At 45.0% G+C, this 10,911-nt stretch overlaps 1 protein-coding gene across 3 annotated transcripts in view; it reads left to right on the top strand.

Annotated features, from left to right (window-relative positions):
• The first annotated feature begins 5,584 nt into the window (after positions 1-5,584).
• Positions 5,585-10,911, top strand: part of ADAM22 (ADAM metallopeptidase domain 22) — a 138,155-nt gene continuing 132,828 nt past the window's right edge. For all 3 annotated transcript variants that reach the window (XM_075271708.1, XM_075271707.1, XM_075271706.1), the window contains exon 1: positions 5,585-5,909. In XM_075271708.1, coding sequence (XP_075127809.1) covers positions 5,837-5,909 — 73 coding nt within the window. In that variant the 5' untranslated portion in view covers positions 5,585-5,836. The remainder of the gene's footprint in view (positions 5,910-10,911) is intronic.

Raw genomic sequence — 10,911 nt, 5'->3', positions numbered from 1 at the left:
GACGCGCGTATCTAATCCTACGGCATGTGGTACTGTGTGCAGACGCGTGTATCTAATCCTCCCTGTGTGGTACTGTGTGCTGAGACGTGTATGTAATTCTCTGGCTTGTGGTACTGTGTGCAGAGGCATGTATCTAATCCTCCCCTGTGTGGTATTGTGTGAAGAGGCGCGTATCTAATCCTACGGCATGTGGTACTGTGTGCAGATGTGCATATCTTATGCTCTGGTGTGTGGAACTGTGTGCAGATGCGTGTATCTAATCCTCTGGCGTGTGGTACTTTGTGCAGACGCGTGTATCTAATCCTTCGGCATGTGGAACTGTGTGCAGAAGCGCGTATTTAATCCTCTGGTTTGTGGGACTGTGTGCAGACGCGTGTATCTAATCCTCTGGCGTGTGATACTGTGTGCTGATCTGTGTATCTAATCCTCTGATGCGTGTATCTCAGTTTGGATATCAGTGCTGTATTGTGCATGAGGAGTGACCGTGTGTATTGCAGTTGGAATATGAGTGAAAGACTTGCAGGTTTGTATTGGCTAAGGGGGGGGGGCACTGTGTTTGGAATGCTGTATCTCAGCAACGGTACGTCCGAGCGAGTTGGAGTCTCGTCTTAAACCTTCCCGGATATCTGATGTATCTCTGTACCAAATTTGGTGAAGATCGGTCCAGTCGTTTGGTTCGCATTAGAGCACAGACAGACAGACAGACAGACAGACAGAAATTCATTTTTATAATATAGGGAGATACAGTCCTATGAAAAAGTTTGGGCACCCCTATTAATCTTAATCATTTTTTGTTCTAAATATTTTGGTGTTTGCAACAGCCATTTCAGTTTGATATATCTAATAACTGATGGACACAGTAATATTTCAGGATTGAAATGAGGTTTATTGTACTAACAGAAAATGTGCAATATGCATTAAACCAAAATTTAAACCAAAATTTGAAGGGTGCGAAAGTATGGGCACCCTTATCATTTTATTGATTTGAATTCCCCTAACTACTTTTTACTGACTTACTGAAGCACAAAATTGGTTTTGTAACCTCAGTGAGCTTTGACCTTCATAACCAGATGTATCCAATCATAAGAAAAGGTATTTAAGGTGGCCAATTGCAAGTTGTTCTCCTATTTGAATCTCCTCTGAAGAGTGGCATCATGGGCTACTCAAAACAACTCTCAAATGATCTGAAAACAAAGATTGTTCAACATAGTTGTTCAGGGGAAGCATACAAAAAGTTGTCTCAGAGATTTAACCTGTCAGTTTCCACTGTGAGGAACATAGTAAGGAAATGGAAGACCACAGGGACAGTTCTTGTTAAGCCCAGAAGTGGCAGGCCAAGAAAAATATCAGAAAGGCAGAGAAGAAGAATGGTGAGAACAGTCAAGGACAATCCACAGACCACCTCCAAAGAGCTGCAGCATTATCTTGCTGCAGATGGTGTCACTGTGCATCGGTCAACAATACAGCGCACTTTGCACAAATAGAAGCTGTATGGGAGAGTGATGAGAAAGAAGCCGTTTCTGCACGTACGCCACAAATAGAGTTGCCTGAGGTATGAAAAAGCACATTTGGACAAGGCAGCTTCATTTTGGAAACAAAAATTGAGTTGTTTGGTTATAAAAAAAGGCGTTATGCATGGCGTCCAAAAAGAAACAGCATTCCAAGAAAAACACATGCTACCCACTGTAAAATTTGGTGGAGGTTCCATCATGCTTTGGGGCTGTGTGGCCAATGCTGGCACCGGGAATCTTGTTAAAGTTGAGGGTCGCATGGATTCCACTCAGTATCAGCAGATTCTTGAGAATAATGTTCAAAAATCAGTGACGAAGTTGAAGTTATGTCGGGGATGGATATTTCAGCAAGACAATGATCCAAAACACCGCTCCAAATCCTCAGGCATTCATGCAGAGGAACAATTACAATGTTCTGGAATGGCCATCCCAGTCCCCAGACCTGAATATCATTGAACATCTGTGGGATGATTTGAAGCGGGCTGTCCATGCTCGGCGACCATCTAACTTAACTGAACTTGAATTGTTTGTCCAAAATACCTTTATCCAGGATCCAGGAACTGATTAAAAGCTACAGGAAGCGACTACAGGCTGTTATCTTTGCAAAAGGAGGATCTACTAAATATTAATGTCACTTTTCTGTTGAGGTGCCCATACTTTTGCACCGGTCAAATTTTGGTTTAATGCATATTGCACATTTTCTGTTAGTACAATAAACCTCATTTCAATCCTGAAATATTACTGTGTCCATCAGTTATTAGATATATCAAACTGAAATGGCTGTTGCAAATACCAAAATATTTAGAACTAAAAATGATTAAGATTAATAGGGGTGCCCAAACTTTTTCATAGGACTGTAAGTGTCTGGTCACTGGCGGTCCTAATGGTGCAGTGGCGGGCCCACTCAACACTATCTCCATTTACTTCTCTAGGACCTCGGCGGTGATTTCCAGTCCCACAGATGTGGATGAGCATCACCACTCCATTCACATGGGGCACTTGTGGACTCCTGTTTTCTTGATTGTCGGATCCCAAGAAAATATAAGACAGCAACCTTCCTAAGAAATGACTGTGAGTTAAGCAGAGGACCCCGAGTGATTCCAATGGGAACAGAACAGATGGAGGAGGCGCCGTCTATGTCCAGTCTGTTCATACAGCTGATCTGTGGAGTCCCGGGTGTCTGACCCAACCAGTCTTTAATTGATGACCTATCTATGATAGTTAATAAGCTTGTGATACCTCTTTACTTTTAGGGTCTGAATTCATTTTACAGTCTTGCGTCTGGACATATATCGAGGGTCTCAGTGATCTAGACTTATGGCGCGGCTTCTTTTAAGGTCTAAATTAATTTCAGGGTCTGAATTAATTCGGTGTTGAATTAAAGTTGTTTTTTGGTCTGAGGTGGTCCAGACGGGTCTGAATTTTGGGGTCTGGTTTAAGGTGGTCCAGACGGGTCTGAATTGTGTGGTCTGGTCTGAGGTGGTCCAGACAGGTCTGAATTTTGTAGTCTGGTCTGAGGTGGTCCAGATGGGTCTGAATTTTGGGGTCTGGTCTGAGGTGGTCCATACGGGTCTGAATTTTGTAGTCTGGTCTGAGGTGGTCCAGATGGGTCTGAATTTTGGGGTCTGGTCTGAGGTGGTCCATACGGGTCTGAATTTTGTAGTCTGGTCTGAGGTGGTCCAGATGGGTCTGAATTTTGGGGTCTGGTCTGAGGTGGTCCAGACGGGTCTGAATTTTGCAGTCTGGTCTGAGGTGGTCCAGAGGGGTCTGAATTTTGTAGTCTGGTCTGAGGTGGTCCAGACGGGCCTGAATTTTGTGGTCTGGTCTAAGGTGGTCCAGACGGGTCTGAATTTTGTGGTCTGGTTTGAGGTGGTCCAGACAGGTCTGAATTTTGTAGTCTGGTCTGAAGTGGTCCAGACGGTTCTGAATTTTGTGGTCTGGTTTGAGGAGGTCCAGACGGGTCTGAATTTTGTAATCTGGTCTGAAGTGGTTTTGACAGGTCTGAATTTTGTGATCTGGTCTGCAGTGGTCCACACAGGTCTGAATTAATTTTGTGGTCTGGTTTGAGGTGGCCCAGGCAGGTCTGAATTTTGTGGTCTGGTCTGAGGTGGTCCAGGCAGGTCTGAATTTTTGTGGTCTGGTTTGAGGTGGTCCAGACGGGTCTGAATTTTGTGGTCTGGTTTGAGGTGGTCCAGACAGGTCTGAATTTTGTGGTCTGGTTTGAAGTGGTCCAGACGGGTCTGAATTTTGTGGTCTGGTTTGAAGTGGTCCAGACGGGTCTGAATTTTGTGGTCTGGTCTGGGGTGGTCCACATGGGTCTGAATTAATTTGGGGGTCTGCACAATAAAGTGCACGTGCAGTAAGATGTCATTTACACAGCCATGTTCCGTCCATTTTCCGGCAGCCTTCCCTGGACTCACCACAGGCGTGTAAATAGAAATCACTGCGACATAGTGAGATACGGTGCGGTTACTCCTCAATGGCTGGATCATTACAGTACCGAACCCACAGCTTTGTCAGTTCAGTACTCCAGTCATTTGGGAGCACTGAGCTGTATTTCATGGGAGGAACATGGTTGTGTGAATGACCCCTATGAAGAGCAGAACTGTCGCAGCACGTCCTAACGTCTGCTGCGTATGGCCTTGCACTATGGAGATAGTTTCTCCTGGAAGGTATTCTAGGTACAGGAGTCCTTACTTTATGGTGTGAACAATAATCTATACGGGATGAGATATGGGTTTTGTGTTTGGCAGTGGTGTCAGCTACTCCTGTCCTCCCCCAGCCTTGGCGACATTCCCTCCCCCCTCTCTTCTTCTTCCCTGGCACATAATGTACGGCTTTTGGTCTTTGATCTCTGGAATATAATGTAATAAGTACCGTCTACGCCTTTTAATCCTCTTTTACAAAACTTCCCTAAAAGCAATTTTACAAAATTAAAAACTAGGCAGCGATTCTCATGTCGGTTTAAAGGAAAGCTGGGTGAGAGCTGCAAGGACAGTCAATGTATTTTGGTTGTAAGAAATGGCAGGGTGCAACTAGACTGATGATCTGTGATTGTATGAACATGTAGGTGAATATAAACCTATAGATGTCAGCCAGGTCCCTAATACTGTGCAGGTGCAATAGGAGAACATATAGGTGAACATAAACCTATAGATGTCAGGTCACTTTAACTACTACTGTGCAGTGCTGCAGGAGAACATAAACCTATAGATGTCAGGACCCTTTAGGCAATACTGTGCAGGTGCTATAGGTGAACATAAAGCTATAGATGTCAGGTCACTTTAATACTGTGCAGGTGCAATAGGATAACATATAGTGGAACATAAACATATAGATGACAGGTCCCTTTTTTAATACTTTGCAGGTGCTGCAGGAGAACATAAACCTATAGATGCAGGTGCTATAGGAGAACATATAGGTGAACATAAACCAATACGTAGATATCAGTTCCCTTTAATACTGTGCAGGCGCTATAGGAGAATAAATAGGTGAATATAAATCTATAGATGTTAAGTCCCTTTAAGCAGTCCTATGCAGGTGTTATAGGAGAACATATAATGGAACATAAACCTATAGATGTCAGGTTCCTAATACTGTGCAGGTGCTGCAGAAGAACATATAGGTGAATATAAACCTGTACATGTCAGGTCCCTTTAAGCAGTCCTGTGCAGGTGCTATAGGAGAATAAATAGGTGAATATAAACCTATAGATGTCAGGACCCTTTAGGCAATACTGTGCAGGTGCTATAGGAGAAGTCCGAGAACATATAGGTGAACATAAAGCTATAGATGTCAGGTCCATCTAAGCAATACTGTGCAGGTGCTGCAGAAGAACATATAGGTGAACATAAAGCTATAGATGTCAGGTCCATCTAAGCAATACTGTGCAGGTGCTGCAGAAGAACATATAGGTGAACATAAAGCTATAGATGTCAGGTCCCTTTAAGCAGTCCTGTGCAGGTGCTGCAGGATCATGTGTGATATTCAGCTGCAATAACCAAAACTACATTTCCCAGAGTGCACTGAGCTCCTTGGAAGGAGGCAGGCTCTGCAGGCTCTGGCATTGATGAGTCTTAGGATGTGGCTGTGCATGTGGATGAGGAGACCTGGGAGGTGCTTGAGTCCTCTCATCCACATCTAACCACCCAATGCAGTAAAAGCACAAGAACACTAATGGAAACCAGGAGGACACAATGCAGCAGCAGCAGCATCCTCAGCAACAGAGAGTGTGAGAGGCAGGGAGACCCCAGCAGCACAAGCCCCTTACAATGAGGACATCTCTCTGATAGTGACCCTCACATGCTACTTGGATTGTGCCAGCCATGCAGAGCTTAGAGTGCAGGCTATGCTGCCTGGTTGGAGCCCTGTATCTGGTCCATGCCAGCTCCCAGGCAGGTAAGTCACTGCATGGCAGTCTGTCTGGGGAGGGGAGGGGGCCACAGTCACCCCCAGTGCCTGCTACATTTATTATTACCTGTCATTGATCTACACTACAGCATCACCAGTGACCTACAAGCAGGGAACATTGATGCTGCTGGCCACATGCATGGATGCCCAGGGACAGAACCCATGAAGTGGTGGTGGTCCAGGACCCCCCCAGCCATCCCCTATCCTTTACCAAACCAATTCTCCAGGGATGAGCCTGGCTGGTGTCTCATCTGATCACCAGGCCTGTCACTAGTGCTGGCATCTGGGTACATGAGGAGCATTCACAAGGAGCCTATTTACTAGGTGCATTAACCCCTGTCATGCTGGGGAGGGAGCTAAAGGAATCCCATAGTATTTTCAGTGCAGCCAATAGAGGCCATCGGAGTCTGTGTATGTGAAGTCATGGGAGGTGTATGAGTCTGAGAAGGTGCAGCGTGCTATTATTTACCCCTCCTTGTTGGTGCAGTGGCCTAAATTTGGTCATTACTGTGTATTTCGGGGTCCTGTCCTATTAGTTCCTGTTCACACTGCACTGTTTGGAAATTAAAATGTAAATTTATTATTATTATTATTATTTGTTTATTTTTTTGCATTTATTTTTTTGCATTTATTTTGCATTAAAATTGTAAATAACAGAAATCAATATTGACCCAGTATATTGTCTCGCGCATGACACTTAAAGGGATATTCCTGTTTTAAGGAAGGATACAAAAAAAAAAGACCCAATTTAACCCTATACAATCTGTGTCAGTTCCCAACTTTCAAGACCCCTGCTTGATGTCATGGAATGGGAGCGTTCATTGTTTACTCCAGTCCTGGCCATGTGACGGTGCAGGTGCGCGGCTCGTGATCACTGCGCTGTCAGGGGGAATTCACACGCGTTGGAACGGCTGCAGATTTTCAGTCCAGTTTCTGCACTAGATATTGTCAGCACATTACAGGACGTTACATGTGGTTGTGGATTTGAGAAGTCTATTCGCCTGTAGAGGAAAAAATCTGCAAGGACTTGCCGCAGATTTGCAAACTTTGTTGTAGAGTTAAGCATTCACACTGCAATCTGCATCAAATTGCACAGATTTCGTTGCAGATTTTTTAAAAGTTTCTGCCCCGTGACCAGAGCAGATTGTTCACTGGATGCTGAGTGACAGCAAGCAGAGATCCTGAAAACCAGGAATCGAACCAAGAAGTCTAAGTGTTTAATTTTTCAATATATCATTTATTTCTTGAAACAGGAATACCCCTTTAGGTCGGGCCCTACGTCGCGAAAACACAACGTTCTGGCCATTGCGGAAAAACTGATTCTGGCTAATCCCATCCACACATTGCAGAAAAAAAATCCGAAATGGAAAGGCTGCGATTTCAAAAGCGCTCGTGTTTTTGTAAATCCCAGCATGTCAATTGTACCTACGGAACGCCGGCGTTTTCCATAGACGTATAATAGGGGAACAGGGTCCGCAGAGACTCTACAGACCTTCTGCGATAAACGCTGCGGAAAAAAACGTGATGCGTTTCTGCTGCTGTCTTTTCCACCGCGTTTTTATTTTGCTTTTCTGCGGCTCGCAACGTGGGGCCTTACCCTTAAGCATCCACGAATCTTATATGCCTTTAAAGGGGTTGTTCAGAAATTATAGGAAACTTGGGGGCGGCCTGGGTGGGTATAAATAAAAAAAGATAGTGTTGCTTGCCTATCCCTGACACTCCATTGTATGGTCCTGGAATCCTTTCCCTCCTGTGTTGGGACTCACCGGGCCAAGAGGGTCACATGACTATTGAGGCCAATCAGTTATGATCATGTGATCCTCCCCGATTCCGACCTGGTGAGTCCCGACATGGGAGGGAACGAGGACTGGAAATGTACAACAGAGCGCTGCCCCTGAGTTTTCTATACATCCCCCTTAAAGGGATTCTACCATTAAAACACTTTTTTTTTGTGGATAAGACGTCGGAATAGCCTTTAGAAAGGTTATTCGTCTCTTACCTTGAGATGTGGTCTCCGCCGCGCAGTTCCTTAGCAATACTGGTTTTTACCGGTATGCAAATTAGTTCTCTGGCAGCAATGGGGGCGGGCCCCAGCGCTGGAAATGCGATGGGGGCGTCTCCACTGCTGCTCGAAAACAGGCTCCAGCGACGCCTCTATCTTCTGCTGGATCCTCCCCTTCTTTCTTTGGCGTCACCTCCGACGCCTGCGCAGTTGGCTCTGCCAGTGAGACACTAGTAGAGCCGACTGCGCATGCCAGCCAGCGGCTATAGTTCTGAGGCCGCAATTGCGGGCATGCGCAGTCGGCTCTACTAGTGTCTCACTGGCAGAGCCTACTGCGCAGGCGTCGGAGGTGACGCCAAAGAAAGAAGGGGAGGATCCAGCAGAAGAAGGAGGCGTCGCTGGAGTCGGTTTTCGAGCAGCAGAGGGGACGCCCCCATCGCATTTCCAGCGCTGGGGCCCGCCCCCATCGCTGCCAGAGAACTAATTTGCATACCGGTAAAAACCGGTATTACTAAGGAACGGCGCGGTGGAGATCACATCTAAAGGTAAGAGACGAATAGCCTTTCTAAAGACTACTCCGACGTCTTATCTACAAAAAGAAGGGTTTTAATGGTAGAATCCCTTTAAGACTATGATGATTGTAAACCAGATAGTATAATCACATTTGTCATCATATACTTACACCTTGTTCACACAGTGCAGCTTTCCATGATTTTTTTCAATGTAAAACTATTTGTTGAGTATAAAAACTTTGTACTTCAAGTCCTCGACTTAAAATGTGATGAAATCCTTTGTATTTTGTTACAAGAGCCCCCTGTAAATGATCTGATCCCAGGTTGTCGCACTGTCCGGACCTCCAGCGATCAGCTGTAATCTCCAGAGATCCCTGCGGCAAGTGTCTAGTTTCCCCACAGCGCCACTGCAGGTCATAATGAGCATTACACATGGCTCTGAAAAATAATGGAAGTCTCCACAGTGCATGGATGTGCCAAGGCATCACCAATGAGAGACCTTTACCAAATTCTGTGCAAAAACTGGGGCATTTAGGTCCGACCCTGTCTAAGCTCACTGTCCTGCAGTGTTCTCTGTTTTGGAGAAACAAATTTGCTGGATTTTCTCTGAAAATTTGGGACTTTTGGCAAGTATTGGTGAGAGAGAGAGAGAGAGGAGATAATATATATATATATATATATATATATATATATATATATATATATATATATACACAGTATTGGCCAAAAGTATTGGCCCCCCTGCAGTTCTGTCAGATATTCCTCGTGTTCTTCCAGAAAATGATTACAAGCACAAACTCTTTGGTAATATCTTCATTTATTTTGCTTGCAATGAAAAAACACAAAAGAGAATGAAAAAAAGTCAAATCATTGATCATTTTACACAAAACTCCAAAAATGGTGCGGACAGAAGTATTGGCGCCCTCAGCCTAATACTTGGTAGCACAACCTTTAGACACAATAACTGCGCACAACCGCTTCCGGTAACCAGCAATGAGTTTCTTACAAGGCTCTGCTGGAATCTTAGACCATTCTTCTTTGGCAAACTGCTCGCGGTCCCCCCTGAGATGTGAAGGGGGCCTTCTCCAAACTGCCACCAAGAGATCTCTCCTCCTCCCCCACAGGTGTTCTATGGGACTCAGGTTTGGACACATTGCTGCCACTTTACAAGTCTCCAGGGCTTTCTCTCACCACCATTTTCTAGTGCTGACCTGAAGTGTGTTTTGGGTCCTTGTCCTGCTGGAAGAGCCCTGACCTCTGAGGGAGACCCCGCTTTCTCACACTGGGCCCTACATTATGCTGCACAATGTGTTGGTCGCTTTCAGACTTCATAATGCCATGCACACGGTCAAGCAGTCCAGTGCCAGAGGCAGCAAAGCAACCCCAAAACATCAGGGACCTCCGCCATGTCTGACTGTAGGGGGCGTCTTCTCCTCTTTGAAGGCCTCTTTTTTTTCCTGTAAACTCTATGTTGAGGCCTTTTCCTACTTTTGTCTCATCTGACCAGAGAACATTCTTCCAAAACGTTTTTGGCTTTCTCAGGTAAGTTTTGGCAAACTCCAGCCTGGCTTATGTCTCTGGGTAAGAAGTGGGGTCTTCCTGGGTCTCCTACCATACAGTCCCTTCTCATTCAGACGCTGACACTGGATAGTACGGGGTGACACTGTTGTACCCTCGGACTGCAGGGCAGCTTGAACTTGTTTTGATGTTAGTCGAGGTTCTTTATCCACCATCCGCACAATCTTGCGTTGAAATCTCATCAATGTTTCTTTTGCGTCCACATCTAGGGAGGCTAGCCACAGTGCCATGGGCTTTACACTTCTTGATGACACTGAGCACGGTAGACACAGGAACATTCAGGTCTTTGGAGATGGACTTGTAGCCTTGAGATTGCTCATGCTTCCTCACAATTTTGCTTCTCAAGTCCTCAGACAGTTCTTTGGTCTTCTTTCTTTTCTCCATGCTCAATGTGGTCACACAAGGACACAGGACAGAGGTTGAGTCAACTTTAATCCATTTCAACTGGCTGTAAGTGTGATTTAGTTATTGCCACCACCTGTTAGGTGCCTCAGGTAAGTAACAGGTGCTGTTAATTACACAAATTAGAGAAGCATCACATGATTTTTCAAACAGTGCCAATACTTTTGTCCACCCCCTTTTTTATGTTTGGTGTGGAATTATATCCAATTTGGCTTTTTGACAATTCTTTTTGTGGTTTTCCATTGAAGATAAATTAAATGAAGATAACAATACCAAAGAATTTGTGATTGCAATCATTTTCTGGAAGAACATTAGTATTATCTGACAGAATTGCAGGGGTGCCAATACTTTTGGCCAACACTGTATATATATATTGGTGTGGGTGCCCGGTGTCAGACCCTGACAATTTGCTTTGATTCCAGAACCAGTGCCATGCTGGACTATGTCTGTTATTCACGTGAATGGAGGAGAGCTGCAGAATGTGGACAGAGAAGGC

This window comes from Leptodactylus fuscus, chromosome 4, assembly GCF_031893055.1.
Source record: "Leptodactylus fuscus isolate aLepFus1 chromosome 4, aLepFus1.hap2, whole genome shotgun sequence".
Classification (NCBI taxonomy): domain Eukaryota; kingdom Metazoa; phylum Chordata; class Amphibia; order Anura; family Leptodactylidae; genus Leptodactylus; species Leptodactylus fuscus.
Note: the sequence above shows the minus strand (reverse complement) of the source record. Positions and strands in the feature narration are given on the sequence as shown.